The sequence below is a fragment of the Opisthorchis viverrini genome (genome assembly GCF_000715545.1).
Source record: "Opisthorchis viverrini unplaced genomic scaffold opera_v5_345, whole genome shotgun sequence".
Lineage (NCBI taxonomy): Eukaryota > Metazoa > Platyhelminthes > Trematoda > Opisthorchiida > Opisthorchiidae > Opisthorchis > Opisthorchis viverrini.
In genome coordinates, this window is record NW_008752001.1 from 360,457 (window position 1) to 382,723 (window position 22,267).

Below are 22,267 nucleotides of genomic sequence, written 5' to 3' on the forward strand. Positions count from 1 at the left end.
TGGCGTTGATTGTTGGGCGGTACGCTATTAAAATTCCAACGATACTTTTGCTGCCCACAGAAAGTCGTATCAGTATCTTCCTGTTGTTCATACCAAACCAGAGCTACTTACACAGACGGGATGTCCATCTGCTGAAACAGATATGAACATCGTGCAAATGTATTAGGCTGCGGAGGGCGATTGAATGGTATGGTCAGAATTGACAGAAGTAGTAATCGAATGCGCTTTGCTGAGTGGCACAACCATTCGATGGATACGTGTCCATTGTCTGGTGGTATCTGAGAAGCACGCGTATGCATTTACTTTTCGGTGAGCACGGCTAATAGTTCAATGTGGACCAACGAAGTTCGCGTTGGGGTATCGCCAAAAGACACTTTCCTTTCTGCCAACGTGCTACAATCATGCGAGTTTCTCTGAATAGTCAAATTTACAAACTACGCAGGAGAAACAAGGGCATAAGTTCAAGGCGCCTATGTGAGATCTGATCATGAACCCTAGGGCTAATCGGTGCAAGTGCAATCGATTAGGCATCTTGGCCACCCAACACCGCGTTGCAAATACCAGCCTTGAGAATATCGCGCAAGATTCATCGTTAGCTCGTTTGATCTGTGGGCCACATGTCCCCGACCACAGCTCGGGAAAAGTTCGAAAGTTCATCAATATCAAGATGCAAATAACAGTCGACAAAAATCTTTCCATTTGGGATAGGGACGAAGACGACAAACAGGAATATGAGGATCCATTAAAGCCGATAGATACAGATAGATAGGTAGATCAACGAAGGTCATCATGATCCAGGTCTTGTTGGATGTTTGCGCTGTTCAGTGCTATGTACACCCCTCCTTCAGAGTTACCACAGCACAGAGTCCTCCAACACACCCACATACACACACAAACGCACACACAATGTAAATACCGGGAGTTTTTCACTTTCTACAAACGCACACAAATGTAAATACCGGGAGTTTTTCACTTTCTACACATCAGAGCTTATTTTGTTTACAATGAAGCTAAGTCATAGAGAGAGAGAGAGAGAGAGTGACATGGTACACACACATGCACACAACCTCGCCAAGACGCTGATCGATCTTTAGACCTGGATTCAACCACAAAAGACCAATGCTGAGGGGGATGACGTAAAAGTGGAGATAGAAGCGGCCACAGAATGGTGAACAAGTTAATGCGAGAGCATCAAGTAAGATAGCGATAAACCTACATAAACGTGCATGTACACACACACACAGGTACGCACGCTCTATGAGAACGATGATGAGAGGTGAGTCAATCGATAGTTATGAGTAAAATTCCAAGAATGCGTGATGAATTCGTAATCGTGTGTTGCCTTTCAAGGGATTGACGACGATGAAATCTCGTATCGTAGGATGGAATGTGGACTGGAAAGATCGTAGTAGTATGTACGTCTCGTTGTGAATAGTATGATCCTTGGCAGACAGAACTCACATCATATCATGAACACTTAGGAATGGTACGCAAGACGTTCTAAGTGATAGAAACGAGGGATATAGGTAAGTAAGCAAGTGTGTGAGCACTAAGTGTGAAGGATTTAACGTCTTACGAAGGTGAGAAAATATGTAAGGAATACGAGTGCCGTTTTTGAACTGGTTGACCCATGCTCAGGGAAAATGAAAAAAATCACGAAGCAGAACGACACAATCAAATCAACTGGACTGCATTGATCACACGAAGACATAATTATTCACCAAACATCTTAAAAACACTGGATATGGCGGGCAACAGAACACTCGCAGAACGTCGTCTTAAGGAGACCTTGAACGAAATGGGCCAGGCTATCAGCAACGAACCGCCAAAAACGACCTTGGTGGTCCAGAGGATCTGGTGGACATCTATTGACCCAGTAGTTTCGAATCCACTGACATGGACGCTCAGGGTTTGGTGAGATACTCGTTCAGCTGTAACACCCTTTTGGTGCCTAACTGCCATGCCACCCGGGGGAAGCACAAGGACTGGGATACTGTCAGGTTGCCCAAGCTTAGACAGGGTAAGTCGAAAGCAGAAGTCGGGTTTGAACAATGGACCTTCCGGTCCAGTAAATTCGCACTCTAACGGCTTTTATCTCTCGGATTCTGGGAATACGTTTATGTTCCGAATACAGAATTCGTTGATGACAGCTGGGTTAACGGATCTCGGAAGGTCAGATTGTGTCAACTACGACTCGAAAAAAACTGTTGTATAGGGCTTAAGAGTCTCCAACTAGTACTGATGAGGTTGGAACGCACATGATCACACGCTTGTCTACTCGTTTAGGTATTTCAACACTCTTCCGAAGCAGAAAGAATAGCCGATCAATATGTGGAATCACTGACCGAAGAGTACGCAACACTGACGTACTCAAGCAATTATCGATCACCCACATGAACCCTGGAGCAGTATGACCAAGCGGGTGTTCAAAATGGACAGTCGATATTGGAAAGAGCGATACGGTGATCGACCAGGGTATTCAGTACCGACAGCTACAGATATGATCACCTTAATCTCGTCTAACTCTGCAATATACTGCGTAAAAGACCACGGCAATTCCCCAAAACCCATTCTTCTAAACCGCAACGAGGTGCCAGTAATCTCAAGAAGCGTGTCTGGAACCCGCACCATAAAAATCCCATAAGCCGGATGCAGTGCACTGGGGTTCTTCAAAATGGTACGAAGATTCAGCCAGCCACAATTTGTGCGTACTTTCGTAGGAGACTCAGATATTCTCAAAATAAGAACAATGTCGGCAGCGAAAATATACAGTGTTTGAAAGAAAATAGGAATGTCAGGGTGGGGCAAGTGGGCCACAGCAGTACTCGTCAGTCAATCGAGAAATATTGAACTGCGCTCACTAAGACTGCGCTTTGGGAACACTCCTCTCATGGGACCTACGGAGGCGGACGGTACATTTCTGTACAAAGGTAGCCAGCCTACTTATGGTCAGCGCCTAGTAACGTCACGTACTCACGCATACGCATTAGCACGTTCCAACTGATTAATACATTTCTCGATAACGTATCACGTAAATTGGGACGAAAGATGGCGAAGTCTCTAGAAATCTCCAGCTTAACTCCCAAATTGTACTGCATTGTTCAAGTTTCTTTCGACTATATTGAAGGAATACCCATGAGATAGACATCGGCTGAGCTTTCACCTTGAGTAGTAACTGATTCAGCATAGTGTATTACAGAGTGAGAACGCAATCGTTCGAGGTAGTAGCTGTGGGTGTGAGTGATAAATGGTGATTGTTGCGCAAGTGAGCGAGATGGCTCAGTGGTTAGAGAGCGAATTCACTGATCATAAGATCCGTGATTCGAACCCAACATCTCCCTCTATCTAGGTTGGGGAACCTGACAGTCTCCCAGCCCTCGTGCTTCCTTCGGGTGGCATGGCAGCGAAAGGATGTTGCAGCTGAACGTAGGGCAGTAGCGAAAGAAACTCAAACTAGGCAACGCATTGGAATTCGAGAAGTCTAAAAACAGGATGGTCAAAGATGTGGAAGTGGCGGCAACATTTCAGGGGTATGGAGAAACATATTCGAGGAGGACGGTGGCGACAGACGGCAACATCTGCGTTGACGCTAGTTCCTTCTTGCCGGACTAATAAGGACAACTTACTCTAAAGTGCCAAAAAGAGAAAAGAGATGAGTTGCCCGCTAACCACAAGTACCCCGAAGTGTATGCCCTTCCGTACTCATTTAGATCTTTTTGAAACCAAACATACAACGTCTAATCCCTTCGTTGGGAATTTATTGATAGCACCAGCTACGGTTCTACAACATTGAAGCTCAACGACACGGAGAAGCATCTGATCCTTGGCCCGTGTTTCGACACCACACCAAAATACAATATGAACTTCAGCGACTACCGACCTCCTAATAACGAGGTAGGGAGAGGTTGGAGAAGACGACGGATAGAGCGGATACCTTCGCTTTCAAACGTATTTCGGTTCAATTCGGGTTTCGATACCCTCGCTTTCGCCAATCATAGTCGCTTTTATCAAGTCTTTGCCGTTTGCTTTCAGGTTTTGCCAGTCCAAATTCAGCTTCACGACTGTGCGAATTCAGCACACCATTACTGGCTGATTATGACTCGGCACAGCTTGACAACAAATACACTATACACTCAAGATGTGATACGAATCACTTTCGTCAGGGAAGGACTATTGCAGCTAACTTGGGATCACCCATCAATAGGTAGCGCATTACCCCGAGTGGAAATAGAAAGTGCGTCAAAGGGCTCATGAGAGACGCAGTAGAGCTTCGAAAATAGGTAAATATCGCTCCATTCATGCGCAGAGGATCGGTCCTAGATGTACACACAAGACTCAACATTTGAACGCAGATAGTTGCAGGAAGTTTTGGATGCCAACTTTCCTCCTGTTTCACAGGATTGACCAAAGGAAAACTTGAGGATAAGATGTTTTGGACCGGTGGTGGAGGCAAATTAGCTAGCCTCGGATCAACAGCGGTGACAAAAAAACACTGAATGCCAACAACAGAGTATGTGGGCAGCACATAAAACAACTCAAACGATTTGTGTTTGTGTTAGGCGCGCTTGTTCGGTTCAGAGAAGAAAGCGGAGCATCACAATTTGATTTGTGAATCAGAGAGAGAGAAGGCAACAGCCAAGGTAGAAGAATCCACAATTTGATTTGTGAATCAGAGAGCTCCACGTCCACATGAGAGAAGGCAACAGCCAAGGTAGAAGAATACACACCAAGCCAACAAACTGAGACTGAGTGAAAGTGGATGACGAAAAAACTCAGTTTCCGATCCTCCTGCAAAGTGCGTAGATATGCGGCTATCGAAGAATAACGAAAATGAGGAGCGTTTTGAACAGAGCACACTGATGTGCTTTTTCAGGTGGACGAATTGAAGGCCAAGAAAAGTGTCTATGCAGCTACTAAAACGTGCTCGTTAGAAGGAACTTTCTGAGAGCGAAAAGAAACTTCGCCGTAACGGGAGCTTTCTCCATGCTCCCAAAGTGTCTTGCATAAATCACCCCATAAGATTGGTTAAAGGGTAGACACATAGAATGTTACTTGTAAAAAGTGAAACAGAGGATAGGGGAAAGGGGAAGAGGAAACCTTGAAGGAATCAAGCAATGTCGGTTGCACTAAGAAGAAATCATTAACCTAACATTCACGAGCATCGTACACAGCTAGATGGTCGTGTCAGGGCGGCAGTTGCTGCAGGAGAACAGCCTTTGAGTGCCTTTCAGTCACTTCGTTTCGTTGTCAGACAAGAGCCGAAGTGCGGCTGATACGGTTGAGATATGCTCAAAATCTGACCTGACCACACCTGCACTTGGGGGCCGTTTCGTCCATCGGCACACTCTTGATTTCTGTATCCATTATTTTGCGAGGTATTTGGCACTCCACTAATGTATGTTGTACGTTGTACCACAAGCAATTTTCGTCAGTTTGTTGTAGTGAGGACCTTTGCAAACAGGTTGGGAGGCACGCAGTAGGAGACGTAGGTATGTTCTTTCAGCTGGCTTTTTACCTGAATAGTTAGAATCTTCAAGGATTACGTATGACGTCAAAAAAACTATTGGTTCGTGACAAGACAGCGCGCTGCGTGCTTCAGAGGCAACAGATTTGATCTCAAAGCAGACGTACCTTTCGGAGTTCTAACATGCTTCTTTGAAACGACAATCGACCCGCCTGAACATCCACTGCGGCGGAGGAAGCTGTAACGGGTGTAGATGGCGGAGAGGAAGCTGTTCGAGGAGAACGGCGCACAGACGAGGTCGGTGAAGGCAAGGCAGAGGCGGCCGTTGAATGACTGACTGGTGGGTAGGCCTGTGTAGCACACGTCCCGTTGGTTCGAATCGTGCTTGGGGTGCTGCGCGACCGGGTGCTGTCAGTGAGGCTTGCTGTGCGTCCAACCTGGTCTACTGACCTACCAGCAGTTGAGGCGGCAACATCTGCAAATGTAGAAACGTAATAGTCCGAATAGATGAAAGCCAGAGATTGCAGTTTACGTGTGGGAGCTAGCCAGGCTGTCTAGAATTGTTGAGCTTGGTAAACAGTTGAATCGAAAGTCGAAAGGCTGAATATGGCCGAGATGTCTCAGTGGTTAAAGCTCGAACTTACTGACCGGGAGGTCTATGGTTCGAACCCGAATTGTGTATCTTGACTCCTCCTGTCTAGGCTCGGGCAACCCAATAGTATCCCAGCCGTCGTGCCTCCTTCGGGTGGCATTGCAGCTAGGCACCGAACGATTATTATTATCATAGGCTGAGCTACGGTAGTATCTAACAATAACAATAATAATCGCGCAGCTGTAATACCCTTTCGAAACCTAGCTGCAATGCAACCAAACGAAGCACGAGGTACTGCCGGGTTGCCCAAGTCTAGACAGGAGCAGTCGAGACGCAGAGGTGGAGTTCGAACAACAGGCATCAACCACTGAGCTTTCTGGAACTCAGTAAGCTGATGGTCTAGTATCTACTCTATGGTTGAGCACGAGAGTTAGGAGGAGCATCTTTGACGGTTAAAAAGTGGGCAAAGTTACCGATTACTTCATCACGCAAGCAAACCGAATGAAACACTTCAATGTGACAGGGATACTATCACAAATCCATCAACTAGTCATAGTTTAAACCAATAATTCACTACTAATAGGTGGAATTGGATGATTGTCGGACAGCTTGTAGATAAAAATTAAAGCAAAAACAATTAGAATTTTAAAATCGACCCGAGATGCCAAAGTTATCAACCTATCGAGAACAGCACAACCGATGCATTCTGATCACATTGCTTGATAATTGCTTTAAATTGTCTCATTATATGGTCACGAAGCGTCTGGATGCTGCTATGTTCGCGGTCTCTTCAGTCCGGCTTCAGAACCAAAGCCATCTGAATTTGGGAGTCATAAAACTGTGCACTTGTGTACTGGCGTTAACCATCGATTCTCATTCGGGTTGAGATAAAAGCTGCGGGTCTAGTAACTTCGTGTAAACAAGCCTATCAGTTTATGAGTAATGCTTGTGGGAAATATTCCTCGTGGCAAACGGTAGCAGCAATAGTTGTTTATGTATCCGATCACATCCTAGACAGCTTTAACACCCTTTCGGTTCCTAGCTGCCATGTCACCCGAAGGAAGCACGAGACTGGGATACTGCCAGGTTGCCCAAGCCCAGACAAGGCAGAAGTCGGGTTCACACCACGGACCTTTCAGTCAATAAATATGCTGTCTCGCCACCCCATTCAGTCCTGCTAGTCTGCTCGTTATGCAAGCTTAATTTCAACTAAGGTAGTTTCAAACCTAAAAAGTATCAAAGTCTGGCATCAGCACGCCCACCAAGCAAGCTCAGGCAACCAGCACAGTCTTAGAAATAGCGGAATACCTGAAGTGAAGGAATACCTCTACTACTACCTCCGATCGAGCGAGTCACTTATTACCTACAGTCATCATTGACAATGAAATAATTTATTACTAGTAGATACATGGATATAAAATTCGCAGATGTTGGTGAACTCCACGGTGGGAATAGTTTTTATCGAACGTCTATCATCAGTATGGCTTTTGAGACGAAAGTAGCCAGAAAGTGTCGGTGAAACCTCTCTAGATGGGACGATAACATACGCCAGTTGCATGGCTTTGGAACGTCAAAACGCCGCATTTTGTGCGTATTTCAACAGAGCTGGGCAAAGTGAGTTCCTCTTCTAGTGCAATCACCGACTGATCAAGAATTGCGTTCCTTTGGGTTCAGTGGAAGTAGGGTGACCCTATGAACTTGTGGTAACCGTTCCGCTGTTGTTCACCTACTGTTCACCAAAAGACACTGAACCTTCGCATTGCCTGCACATAAGTCTCTGAATAGCTGGTATTAAAAAAAAACAAGCGAAATCGGCCCCCAAGTCACGTGAAACCGAATGAGTTCAGCAAGTTCAAGTTGCTGCAATAGACGAAAACCTATATCTTGAGGCAAGGGCGTGACATCAACTAAATCAGCAAAGGTCAAAAATTGAACTTCGACCTGCCGATGAAAGTTCGGGAATAGGTATCAAGGTGCTCAACATTCATGACTGTTGAAAAGAGTGGATATATGCCGTGTATAACCTAACTGTGGGCGTTCCAAATGAAACTAAGTAAGTAACGGGCAAGGACGGGGGAGCGAATAATTTGACAAGCGACTTGTGATGCATACTTGTGAAAGCGAGCACCGCCTAGTCAGTTGGACTAGAAGATACTGTTGTTCAGCGTGCAGAAATCCACGAACTGAGCTCAGATGACACAGCCAACGTGTTACCACGAATATCCTGTATCTGGGGTCAGAGAGAACATCTCGATTGTCCATGAGGGACAGCCCAACCCGACAGAGTAATAGTCCGCATAACTCTAACGGTACACGTGCTGGACGGAGGGTGTAGAACCCGAGGTTCTGTTTTCAATAATGTCAAAACGGTGCGTCCATTTCGTTTGAAGGAATACGCTGGAGTGACTGCCAGATTAAAAAATGGAAGACGATTTCTCGTGGATTAAGAGAGGCCTTCAGAATCATGTGAATCGAAGTGTAGGATCGAAAAGAACGCTTGAAATTGGTCTTCAAACGCGGATTCACCAACTTGTAGGCGCAAAAGTAAGTTCACATAAGATGGGGGCTTCCAACTGTAGAGTAGAGCGGAAAGACGACCTACAAGACGTCTATAGGCGTTCCCACGGACGACCTACAGACGTCTATAGGCGTTCCCACGACAGCCGGAGTTCACCGATACTGTTCTAGAGAAATCAGCCAGAATGATTCGCGGTTCCCATGCGAACGAGTTTGTTGTGGCCCGGCGTACAATTCAACATTTGGACAAATGTGTTTAAGGGTAGATTAGCCCTAAGCATCTGTGTCGACCTAGCATCCAACCGTCAAACGCGGACTACGGCGCTCCGAAATATCAACAGAGCCATCCAAAGCTAAAACACAATCACCATAGCAGAGTGCGATCAAACAATATGGCGCTGCGATCTTGGAAAGTAATGATGAAACAATAAGATAAAAATACAGTAGGTTCAGTTACCTGAACAAACAGCAACGGGAGAGCAAATCGCTCGAGAAGAGTCCGTCGAATCCAGCGGAAATTGACTTGACGTCAGGCAAGACGGGGATTCTCTGAGTGAGCATAACTGACTGCTGGCCTGATGCTGAAAAAAAATGGAGAAACTCGATGATGTGAGTGAAGAACACTCCATATGCAAGAGAACAATCAAAGAAGGACTTCAACCACTGCTATAGTATGAAGTTGACCGTTATGGAATGAAACAGTGTGATTTACTCCAGAATGGATAGTTAAATCCGTAGGCAGAATGTTGATGGACTAAGCTGGTTAGCAGTTTCTGTGGAGGAACTATAGAATCTAACTTTACCTCATGACAATTCTCTCGTTTATTTGCTTGCTCCGTTCATGTACTTTTTGATCCACGTGCTTGGCTCTTCTGTACTCAACTTGCCGCAAAGACCGTCCAGTTTGGGATTGTCGAGCCTATCCTTTTCTCAAAGTTCCGTATCGGAAACCTCCAAAGGAAATCATACTTTTTCTAAGTTTTCGGGGAAATTTCGACCCAGGATAGAGAAAAGACTAGTACGGTGAATCCAATTCGCGTTGTGTACTCTCTAACCGAGTAAATCTTGTACCCGTCGCGTGGTGCGTTTAGATCGAAAACCGTTCCAACCCCCCCCCACCCCCTAACAAACACAGGCTGGTATTTTTACCATCTGATAGACAAACTATGAGTTGACACGAACTCTTTTCATTGGTTACTACAATGATAAGACAATTTTAAATATTCCGGAAAAGCGTCCATTGATAATGAAGTAAATGGGCAAATAAGCACTATATGTTGAACGGTATATTTTCACTAGCTCAAAAGGGTTTGAAATTTAACATCACAGTAGTCGAAGCTTACAATCCTACCTCTAAAGAATAGTCTGAAGCTTAGGTCTATTCGCAACGCATACACGGCATGTAGGTATCCATATATATGATATAGTAATGAACTTATGGTATTTTCAAATTGGTGTTTCGTTATTGTACCTCTCGAACAGACTATGCCCTTACTTGAACACAGTCTCCCGCGTCTAGCTCATGTATACGATCTTCACCAACAATCTCTCTAGAACTTTTGACCGTTTGGTATTTTTACCATCTGATAGACAAACTATGAGTTGACACGAACTCTTTTCATTGGTTACTACAATGATAAGACAATTTTAAATATTCCGGAAAAGCGTCCATTGATAATGAAGTAAATGGGCAAATAAGCACTATATGTTGAACGGTATATTTTCACTAGCTCAAAAGGGTTTGAAATTTAACATCACAGTAGTCGAAGCTTACAATCCTACCTCTAAAGAATAGTCTGAAGCTTAGGTCTATTCGCAACGCATACACGGCATGTAGGTATCCATATATATGATATAGTAATGAACTTATGGTATTTTCAAATTGGTGTTTCGTTATTGTACCTCTCGAACAGACTATGCCCTTACTTGAACACAGTCTCCCGCGTCTAGCTCATGTATACGATCTTCACCAACAATCTCTCTAGAACTTTTGACCGTTGACACGCCGAACCAATTTTTACGAACTTTTTACGCGCATTTTTTTGACCACTTACGTTACCACGTGCTGTGCGCGCACGTTTGTCGTCAATTCAGATCGATTCATTGTTTTCTCCGGGCTTTTTTTCCGACTTGTGCCAATATGTGCAACAACCCCATAATTTGAGGTTTGTATCCCCTTCAAATAGGTATTTTGTACATGTAGTGCCGCATTCTATTGACAAATCTCAAGACTTGGCAATTTTTGGTTGTGAGTTCGCGCGTCACTTAATTGGGCTTCCCGTAATACGTCGAATATTCCACAGTTATAACGTTATATTTTTTGGAACTGCGACTGTGTGACCTACCTACCTACGTTGTTCTGGTATTCTGGCGAGAAGGAAACGTGCACATCACCACCAGCATATAAAATTAAAAACCGATTAGTTGGACCATTCGAAGTGGTTTTTGTCTAGATATGTAGACGTATGGCATACGATCGATCGGACAGACAATTTCACCATACAGTATGTTGCCAAACAGGCACCACAGGCGTACCTGCATCATCCTGTGTCAAGAACAGCAGAGTATTTGGCTAGGTGAAAGGGCGACGATCGTTTGAACTCTAAGTCTTGTCAAAGAAACAAAACCGGCAGTACATGAGCCATCGAAAAACGGAACTAAATGGTTGATGTTGACAGTATATCAAGGGTCAACATCATATTCGCAACCAAAAGGAGAAAGTCGGAGTCGGTGGGGCAGAGAAATGTGAAGTAATCAGAACAACGGAGCAAGTTGTCTCTCTGGAAGACTTCCAGGTGAAACTGATTCTGCGTACGGCAATATGTCCATTCGTAAATGGCGGTTGTACAGTAACATAGTGCCAATTATGTTATGTAGGTGTCGGCTGTGGATTTCACTAAGTGGAATGTGGGCTCAATATCGAATATGAGGGTCTTAGAGTGCAGACTGAAATCCATCTGCTGATGTATGTTGTGATTCGTCAGTAGACAGACAGCCTTCGCGTAAACGTGCAGAAGCAGACGTAACCACCGGGCTACGTCTTACACACATCCCATGCTCAAGTTGACTTTCTTCGGTTGTGCGGGAAGAAGTAGAGGCCTTAGTGGACAATAAGCCAAGATCGGCTCGCAAAATACCGTATTTTTATCAGGATGGGCAATCTTGAGATTTTTTTTAGAGAGGGCATCTGAATCTAATCGGGCGCAAACATTAAGGGTGGATAGAAAAATAGTCAACAGAAACGTATATGTTTGTCGGACCCAAGATGGGAATGTTGACCCGAAACACCACGTAAAATGGCAAGTTTTCAATACAACCTAAGGACTAACCGTGGTCGGTGGTCAGTTCACTGATCGGTCGATCTATCTTGTTGACGGTGTCCTCAGCCCCCGCAAAAACAAAACAGAACGTGTCGAATGACCATGAACGCCCCATGGACGATTTCCGTAAACCTATGACACTACAGTAAGCAGGATGGGTCGGGGTCAGCATCTTAGCGCAGACAGGGATGACGAAAGTACTTTAAATGAGGCTGCAGGAAGCTACGCGCTAAATGTGATACCCCTGATGCAGAAGCGCTGATGACGTATCAGCGGCGCTTTCTGTTCAGTGGTATGCTCGTCCGCGAGGATGACAAACGCGACTAAGTTCGTTCGCCATGACAAGATCTGATTTTCAGACCCTTTAAGTGGATTTAATCCATAAAAAGGCCAATCCAAACGTAATTTGCGAAGGGGGGACCTTCCCGCATGCAAACCAAGTGGCCTAGCACGCGCATAAGTTATGAACTGTGATTAGTTCATCCATAAATTGCTTTCCCCCGGAACCATGAGAAGTACTGTTTTTTTTCAACATTTCACTAATTTCAGCAGGATTAGATTCAGAACGGACCATTCGTGGCACATACTGCGATGTTTGTAGGCCAATGACCGTTGTATCTGAACACACTAACACTTGTGCGATACTGGTTAGCCCTGAGTTGAGATTGCGATTGATAATCTTAGGTGGTGTGAACAATGATGAACACCTAGCAATCGCATCATCACATGATTTACTGGTTAGTCGAGAGGACATACCGTTGTTAGACGTGTGGTCAGGCAGGATGAAGCGGTTGAAGTGCGCCACACTCCCGCTTCGAGTGAGCAACACGAGACCGGTGTACCGTCAAGGATGCAGCGATCACAGTATTGTGTCTGAGGGCTGCCAGCATGCTGTAGAGTGGCTGATTCGCTGGGTCGATCAAGTTGCTGTTGCTGGAGGTGATGGTGATGATGGTGGACGTGATGCACATGGTGGATATGGTGCACGTGATGATGTACTTGGTGTTGTGGGTCCACGAAACACACGGTTTTCTGCTGTTGGGAGGGTTCGAAATCGAAAGCAGTTGGAATCATCACGGTCCCATCAACTGGTCCTGACGTTCGGAGGGAAGAACGGCCTGGAGAACGTCGTGGTAAACTAGGGTCGGCAAATATACACGAAGGGCATGGTTGGACGGTTTCAGTACCTGATGTAAGCTCTGAGTTAGCCAAACCAGTTGGAAGGGAAGATCCGATGCAGTGGAGGTGATCAGAGGTGGCAGGGACCTTGGAGCTGCTGGATGGCACCCCGACCCCAGGAAGTTCGTCTGGTTGATCAGCATCGGAACTAGTCAAGGAAGAGGAGGACAGACGTTCCGAAGTTCTCCTATGCGTGGTCTTGGAGTGGCGATGGTCAGTTAAAGGACGACGGAGTCGGTTTTCTTTGCGATGCGGCCGGTCCGATAACGAGGGATCGATTCCAGAAAGACGCTGATTCGACGGCGTGACGCAGCGTCTACTATGGAATTGTGACGCCGATGTTGGGTGACTATCTGACGGGTGAGCCTGGGAAATCGAAGAAACATGGTTATGTTCCCAGTGTGGAATTTCATACTTCAAGGATACCTATGAATCGATCCGAAATTCACAAACTGAGGACCAGAAACGACGAGTTGGGTGAGAAGGGGACCGCTAACCAGCTAACAGGATGTCGATAGACAGAATACTGACAAGCTTTACGGGCGCCTCGGTGAACATTCATCCTCACAGAGAAGAAAACTTCGAAATATGAAGTTTCACTAGGCTGCGGTACGTCATTTGCCATACAGCATTTCGAAACAGATATTAGAGTGGAGATTCGCCCGGGATACCCAAGCCCAAATAAGAAGGAACCCAGTAGTTAACCGGCGCCTACATCTCTAGCCTGACTCGAGTGGACTGTTTAGAAAGTGAGATGAATATGAGAACCTCAGTTGCTCAATCTGGTTAGGTTGCAGTAGGACAAGCTAACGTGAAAAAGGTGGAATGGTAAATTATAAACCGTTTCTCGGTTCCGAATCCGGTGAAATTGGTGTTGTCGGATTGTATTCTTGCTCACTTTATCAAGTACTAGATGAAACTGCCCTTATTTGAGTATGCCGGTAAAATTTGGACGATGATTGCCACTCCGTGGAGGCGAGTTTACGAAGATTTGCCAGCTAGAGTCACGAAAATGCTCTGCCAATACAGGCTAAGAAAAGTGTGGTCAACTGTTAGAGCAGTAATGATGGGCTGATATGCTTTCGTGGATTGAACTATCACATCGAACTACGGCGATGGACTCTCGCGAAAATGGGATCCACTACTGATCCGCATGTACATCCGCCTGAACGCCCTGTATCCGGTTAAAACCGGGATGGTGGATGACTGCGGGTAGTTCTAAAGCCATGAGGAAACCCAAATGGTGATCCGTACTCCTCAATTCAGTTGGGTACAACGGAACTATTGAACCCCATAGTGTGTGGATACGAGTATCTGGTGACCCACACAACTAGCTAGCTAGAGTACTAGCCCCTGTACGATTTGGTCTGTATCACGCTGGTCACAATTCTTACGACGGCAAGTTTGTGTGAAAGGGAGTACTGTTTCTGATAGAAAATGATTCAACAAATTATGCTGCGAAATGCAGCGCCAGCGAGTGACAAGTGACTTACTTGGGACGCGTTATTAGGAATGAACTGCAGTGACTGAACACAAGAACAGGGTTTGGGCGGATCCGATGGACACGCGCAACAGTGAGGTCGAATAAGGCTGAGGCTATGTCGTGAGGGAGTATCCGTCGTTCGAGAAGGGGGTAAAGGATGGGTTCGACCACTTTGCGACACCGAATGTACCGAGGTCAGTTTGGACTGATCGTATTTTGACGAACAACAAGGACATTGGGCCAGTGCACTGAAGATGTCAGGATCTATGGAAATAGGTGTAGGCGAGGGGAGCAGGTGTTTATTGGAAGGAGGGGAATGCACAGCTGTAGCATTGGTTGATATGGGAGATGAATGAGACGATGTGTTCACGTTATCCAGAAGTTCGATCGGACAGGGGGTTCGAGATTGTCTGTCCCATATTGCAGCCCCACAAGCCACCGTGTTGGTCGAAATCAGCTTGTTCAAATGTTCCGAAAGTGTGTTGGCGCTGACAACTTCCCGCTCTCCCTCGCGTGCAAGTGGTACACTTTGCCATCGGTCACCAGGGGAAGATGTAGTAGCCTCAGTTGTAGTGTTACGTTGCGCGGAGGATCTCGAAAATAGTCGTTTGCGTTTGATCTCCAGCAGTTTTCCTCGGCTGGTGGAATAACGAAAGAGACGGACGAAACTGGAGGAAATCCACAGAAGACCACCGCAGCCCAATTTGGAAGCAAGGTTTTGGGTTCCGTCGCCATACCGGTTTGTGGTGGGGCCGTACCCACTACAAGGATCGACCCACTGGTCGCGTCGTGGATCTGAAGAAGAGGTAGTCAGAGATCGGATAGTTCGATGTCGGTCATGCGTGGGTATCGGTGGGAGGGCTTTTGTGTGGACATGCCGGTTTAACTGACACACACACGGAGGGCGCATGGTCCCAGATTCTGCGAGACCATCTGTGACTGGCAAATGCGCGTAAGACGTTGGATGGGAACTCGGTGTAAAGTGCCTTAGGTCACCTACTGCAACGGAGTAGCCAGAAGAATCGACGCGCCTAGAGTTCGGATGGTTGGTATTGTGTACACACTCATCGGAACTTCTGAAAGGGGCAATCCCGGACGGCTGCGAACCCTCACTAGTAGAGTGAAGACATCGTCTATTGAGGCGCAGCGACCGACTGGCAGTATTCGGCGGGACAGAATAATTTTGTGCAGAGACACTTTTGGGTTGGACATTTACGATGGTTGGACAATCATCCCGCCGATTGGGGTGGAGTTGGGTTGCGGGTGGGCTGTTGGTAGCGGCCGCAGTGGGGGAAAACTGACGTGGAGAGGAAAGAAAACGAGGTCCCTCACAAAACCGTGAGCAAATCGACGAACGGTCCGGAGAAATGCGCCTATTCAAAACACGCCTATTGGCCTTTGGAGGGATGGGTGGGGGCTGCTCCGAATTCCAAGGCGGCCGCTTAATATCAGCATGCTGGATCAATTTGGAACTGCATGGCAATGTCGGTGAAGCTCCGAGACTAGCCGCAGACTCGATACCCGTGTCGTCTGTAGTAGTGCCAGAGGTCACGGACGCCGTGGCGGTTGTTGTACAGAAAACAGAAATTTCCGTCGGTGATGCTTCTGCAAGTAGATGAGTGAGCTTGTGTGGTCGATTACATTTACATGCGGGATTCTCTCGTAGCATTGCATGCTCCAGAGTGAAAGCTGGAATGAAAACGAATACCAAGTTCAGAAGACCAAGTTTGGGGTAATGGGGATACCAGTCGCAAAACCATCAGAGGTAAAAAAAATAACAGAAAAATACGACCTAACGTTTCATGTGCTATACTAACAACCATCTAATCATTTTTCCAATTGCCTGATTAAGCGTATGAAACTGCAAACACCGTAGAATTATTGCGGTAGGTTGGCAGCGGGCCCCTTCCCCATTCAGTCTTTCCTACTTTCTCTTTGAATACGGCAGTAGCGAGACTAATGTTGCTGGCTCTGATGATAATGATCCAGCTAAGCGAACTTTCAGGTAAAATGGTGTGATGAGCAATCTCACATACTTTGGATGCTTACGGGAAAGTGACACAAGTGACGACCAACGGCTAGGAGAATGATAAAGAGGAGTTTGAGCGCCGTTGTGGTAACCTAAGGAGCATTGGTGATATGCACAGTGCAAGACATCGTTCAACCGTAACATTTTTTCTCGTGTCTAGCTGCCATGCAACCCGAACGAAGCACGAGGACTGGCATACTGCGAGGTTGCCCAAGCGTAGACAGGAGACATAACTGCAAATGGATCCCGATCATGTCCTTGCTGGTAGCTTCAACACAGATTGGCTGAATATTCGAAAATATGCAGACCATAATCAAGATGGTTAACCTCCCAAATGGAGCGATCTTGAACGTATGAAGATGGGAGATCGGTCATTCCATTTTCCATAGTGTTAACATAGGTGATACCAGTAGAGAGGGTTGGTCAGTCAGTGATACAGTTGAGCAGGCTTGATGCACGTCTCGGATTACAGGTCTTAAGCATGAGGATCTGTGGCAAGGTTGGCGAAAATTGCGGCTCTAATATGTTTTCAGTGAAAAAAAGCAAAGTAAGCCGTTTGAATCCCAGAACGACCGAAACCCGATGTGGTAGCAGCAAACTGTGATTTAAGTGATGATAACACCGGTAGACCAACTCATACAGGGAATAGCGGTTCGATTTTCGGTTTGCGAAGAACGTGTTCGGACCGTGTTGAAGGTGCGCGAGGGATTGCAATGTTCCAAAACAGGGTGGTTAGAAAGTAGATGGTGCCTTCGGGCTTTGAGGTGACCCTCAAAACTAGTGCATCCGCGAAGTCGGACGGAAAGAATAGCAGCTCCGTGAACTATGACCTCGGTTCGAAGAACAGTTTTCGTTCCCCTCTACAAAGCAATCTTTAGTTAGAGGAAAGGTTTCATGGTGCCACTAACCCAAATTTCCACCTTGATTCTGACCAAACAGTTAGGAATAATGAGGGATCCTGCGGGTATGAGGGTGAAGACCGTTTGGATAATACCCCCACGTTACTAGTGATGTTCATCTGCCATTTTCGCAGGCTGGTAGCGACCAATTCCAGACCGACCATCGAAGCAAGGGAGCGAGATGGCTCTGTAGTTAGAGCGCAAGTTTACTGAACGGAAGAGGTCTGTGGTTTGAGCCCAACCTCTGCATGTCGGCTTCTCTTGTCTTGGGAAGCTGATAGTAGCCCAGCTCCCGTGCTCGATTTTGGTGGTGTAGCAGATAGGCACCGAAGGGCTATTACAACTAAATGATTATCTTTTTAAGCATGGCAGCAAGATGATTGGTCTCGCCGACCATACGTCAAGGCCATAGCCTAGGCGCAGTTTGCATGAGACACTCGTAAATTTAACTTGATTCCACAGTAATTCCTACAGGTTTGCTCGATTATTTGGTCGATGGCGTTGCTTAAAGTGGAGGATGACAAAAGGAATCCCTGTCGTTTTCGGTGCGTAGAATCAAACTGTAGTTGCGGAATAGTACGATCTCATAATTCTACCAAACCGGATGGCGGTCCATCGTTCAGCATTAGGTTCCACAACGCACTACGTTCTACTGAATCGAAAGCCGCGTAAAACACACCAACCGCCAAGTGGAGCACCGGTATTAGCCACAGTGTAACAATAATTAACCTGCCACAGTGAAGGTAACGAATCAGCTAACGAAGTTTATGCGTATTGATCCCAGGTTTCAGCTCAACGTTCTCACCATCCAAAATTCACTTTGTGATTTTCTATCGTAAGAAACCATATGAAAATTTATATTCGACGAAATCAGGAGATATCGCACGTAGAACATGCACTGATTATTCCTACAACGTGGCGTTATGCTAACTGCGTCATCATCATCAACCGTAACAAACGCGTACTTGCCGTACACTGCTTACAGCCGCCACGGTTTCATTCACTGATGATTCGGGGAGGTGGGGCTAGATAGCTGCGCATTGGAGGCGGTAGCTGCTATAATTGATGTGTAAACACAGGGTGGAAAGTAGACCTTCATTGAGGAGATTGGCTGCATGAGCGCCAGTAAAGGTCAGAACATTCCCGATGTAGGCTCGCTGCATAAATTATTACCGGAGAGTGTGAAGTGTATTCACAAAGAGTTATCTTTATTTCGGAAAAATCATATCTATTCAGAAGTGAGAAGGGAAAATCCTAGAGAATAAAAGTTATCGATATAAGTGAGCGCCAACCTCGGGGGAGTAAACGTTTAAGAATCTGCAACTGTGAACTGATCACATTATTATGACGTCAAAAAGTTGAACAGAAATTGGATGAGTAGACATCCCGAAGTCAACCGAATCGGTGTGGTGGACATTTGAGATAACGGTCGACAAGATGATGCGAGGTCTTCTAAACCCCGCTGTTCAAATTATAACTGGCGAAAGCCTTGTCGTCTAATAATATAAACATTATTGTGTTCCCGTCTTCAAAGAGTAAAAGAATGTATAAATGTTCACGGATGAACTGATTAGGTCATGTGGTTTGCACACATATAATATAGGGTCATGCTTCTGGACACAAAAGGAATCCCTGTCGTTTTCGGTGCGTAGAATCAAACTGTAGTTGCGGAATAGTACGATCTCATAATTCTACCAAACCGGATGGCGGTCCATCGTTCAGCATTAGGTTCCACAACGCACTACGTTCTACTGAATCGAAAGCCGCGTAAAACACACCAATCGCCAAGTGGAGCTCCGGTATTAGCCACAGTGTAACAATAATTAACCTGCCACAGTGAAGGTAACGAATCAGCTAACGAAGTTTATGCGTATTGATCCCAGGTTTCAGCTCAACGTTCTCACCATCCAAAATTCACTTTGTGATTTTCTATCGTAAGAAACCATATGAAAATTTATATTCGACGAAATCAGGAGATATCGCACGTAGAACATGCACTGATTATTCCTACAACGTGGCGTTATGCTAACTGCGTCATCATCATCAACCGTAACAAACGCGTACTTGCCGTACACTGTTTACAGCCGCCACGGTTTCATTCACTGATGATTGGGGGAGGTGGGGCTAGATAGCTGCGCATTGGAGGCGGTAGCTGCTATAATTGATGTGTAAACACAGGGTGGAAAGTAGACCTTCATTGAGGAGATTGGCTGCATGAGCGCCAGTAAAGGTCAGAACATTCCCGATGTAGGCTCGCTGCATAAATTATTACCGGAGAGTGTGAAGTGTATTCACAAAGAGTTATCTTTATTTCGGAAAAATCATATCTATTCAGAAGTGAGAAGGGAAAATCCTAGAGAATAAAAGTTATCGATATAAGTGAGCGCCAACCTCGGGGGAGTAAACGTTTAAGAATCTGCAACTGTGAACTGATCACATTATTATGACGTCAAAAAGTTGAACAGAAATTGGATGAGTAGGCATCCCGAAGTCAACCGAATCGGTGTGGTGGACATTTGAGATAACGGTCGACAAGATGATGCGAGGTCTTCTAAACCCCACTGTTCAAATTATAACTGGCGAAAGCCTTGTCGTCTAATAATATAAACATTATTGTGTTCCCGTCTTCAAAGAGTAAAAGAATGTATAAATGTTCACGGATGAACTGATTAGGTCATGTGGTTTGCACACATATAATATAGGGTCATGCTTCTGGACATTTACGCATCGAACACCTCGCTTGCAGTGTACGGAGAAGCACTCGACGTTGTGGTACATTTGCATATTTTGGGAGTTATATTGGCTCCGACTATAGTGTGACGGATGAGGCTAATGAACGAGTCACTAAGGCTCGAATCACGTCTGCGAAACTGAAGCATCCGGGCAACAAAGCGGGATATCGCTGAATCTCAAGGGAGGTGTGTATCCGGCTACAGTGTGAAATGCTTTGTTGAATGGCTTCAGGTGTGACGTTTGGGAGCTTTCGGAACGAAACATTTTAGGGTCTTAAAAACCACTATTCTCGAAGTGTAGCGCGTGTAGGCTGGTCCCAATGAGCGCCAGAGCGAGATAATTGAAAGTGAAGTGTCCGATTACGCAGCAAGCTTAAATTGGAAAATGTGATCAGGACCGTAAACTGCGGTGATTTGGTCATTTATTGTGCATGCCTGCCGGGGTACCGATTGTCGAAAATGTTTTTTGGGCCTAGTCCAGAGTCGCGCAAGCAGAGAAGTGGTCAACTGGTGACCTTGTAGAATGGCATGAAGATAATTACGAAAAGTCGATGCAACCCAACTACCGGGTTTCGCACAGGCCTCCAATCCGTGTGCATGGTACGAACCGTTGCAAGATATGTTTGCTAAGTGACGTCACTGTCGTTTCTGTTGCCAGTCTACCCAGATTGGTTGAACGAGCGTCGCAAATGAAATATAGTAGTTCAGCTGCGGCACCCCTTCGGCGCAAAACGGTCATGCAATCCGAAGGGGGCACGATATTTGAGATACCACCAAAGCCTAAAAAAGAGCCATCGGAAGGCCGGAATTGGGTACGAGCCACGGACCAACTGGAGCGTACATTCAAACCTCAACCGGTAAGCTATCTGGAGGCCGAATGAGTATCTGGATACATCTACCAAGCATTCGCCGGATTTCTAGTTTTCCTTTTTCGCACAGTGGCAGGCAATGAATCCCCATCTACTGCTCGGGATTACGATGATAATCAGCGTTAGCGGCTGTCAGTAAACCCGAAGCCTGAGGGAATAGATTACTCCGTGGTCGGTCAGCATTGAACAGCCTTCCATCCCCTGTTGAGGATGTGACCAAAGTTACCACATTGTTACTGCGCCACAATTCTTTTGACCCGCTTAATAATCCTGTTTGAAGTTAATCAGTCAGACCACCCAAAGCAATGGTGCACCAACTAATAATACGCTACAATTGAAAATCAAAAATTAGTACGGCTCTGTCAAGTTGGCCGACCATTGAAAGAAAATACTTCTCAAACGATTGGCAATATGACCAATTTGTGGAAAGGGTAGAATTGCTGAAACAACACCGTCGTTCAGCCGCAACACTTTTGGTGCTTAGCCGCCGTGCCACTTGATGGAAGCATGAGGGCTGAGATAGTTGCCCAAGACTAGACAGGAGGGTCAAGACGCCGGGGTTGGGTTTCAAACACGGACCTTCCATTCATTAAGTTCACTTTGACCACTGAGCTATTTTAAGCTCAGTTCAATACCGCCTGGGACGTGTATCAAGAAGACAATACCATTTGGACTTTTCTTTCACCTCTTCAAACATCCATACATCGTTTAGTGAGTTTGGTATTCCTGCTGTTCCACCGGCCACACCCAGCGATACACACATTCTAGACACCAGCTAATACCATCCCTTTTCGAATACTTTAAAGCAACCGGGAGCCTACTCGGAGATCAATGCGAGCCAAGAAACCAAATAAAGAAGGTTGTGAATCAGTTCGTGTACTGTCTTATAAGAAATACCACACCTTCATCTTCAAAGAATGACAGTGACAACAGTTCACACTAACATTAACCTATTGCCACAGTTTGTTTCGTTGTTCATCTTTTCTGTTCCACCATCGGTTGGCACCATCGTTGTCTCAGAACCATAGCTCGTGTGGGTTGGTGTCAGCGAATCCGTAACGAGGCAGTTAGAAAGCGTGTCTTCGGTTGTGTAACCGGTACTTCCATTGAAGAATGTGTCCAGCACCAGAAGCTGCGTTGGTTGGGACATGTTTTACGCATGCCGAACCATCGTTTGCCGAAG

General features: G+C 45.8%; 2 protein-coding genes across 2 annotated transcripts in view; one reads left to right on the plus strand and one right to left on the minus strand.

Annotated features, from left to right (window-relative positions):
• Nucleotides 1-22,267, minus strand: part of T265_15081 (hypothetical protein) — a gene marked incomplete at both ends in the record, with an annotated part of 51,007 nt that overhangs the window by 17,720 nt on the left and 11,020 nt on the right. The window contains 4 exons of the mRNA XM_009176503.1: nt 5,632-5,872; nt 5,915-6,018; nt 12,650-13,498; nt 14,566-16,244. Coding sequence (XP_009174767.1) covers nt 5,632-5,872; nt 5,915-6,018; nt 12,650-13,498; nt 14,566-16,244 — 2,873 coding nt within the window. The remainder of the gene's footprint in view (nt 1-5,631; nt 5,873-5,914; nt 6,019-12,649; nt 13,499-14,565; nt 16,245-22,267) is intronic.
• On the plus strand, nt 488-769 carry T265_10202 (hypothetical protein; the record flags this gene model as incomplete). The annotated part of the gene is made up of 1 exon (XM_009176505.1): nt 488-769. The coding sequence occupies one exon, from the start codon at nt 488-490 to the stop codon at nt 767-769; it is 282 nt and encodes a 93-aa protein (XP_009174769.1).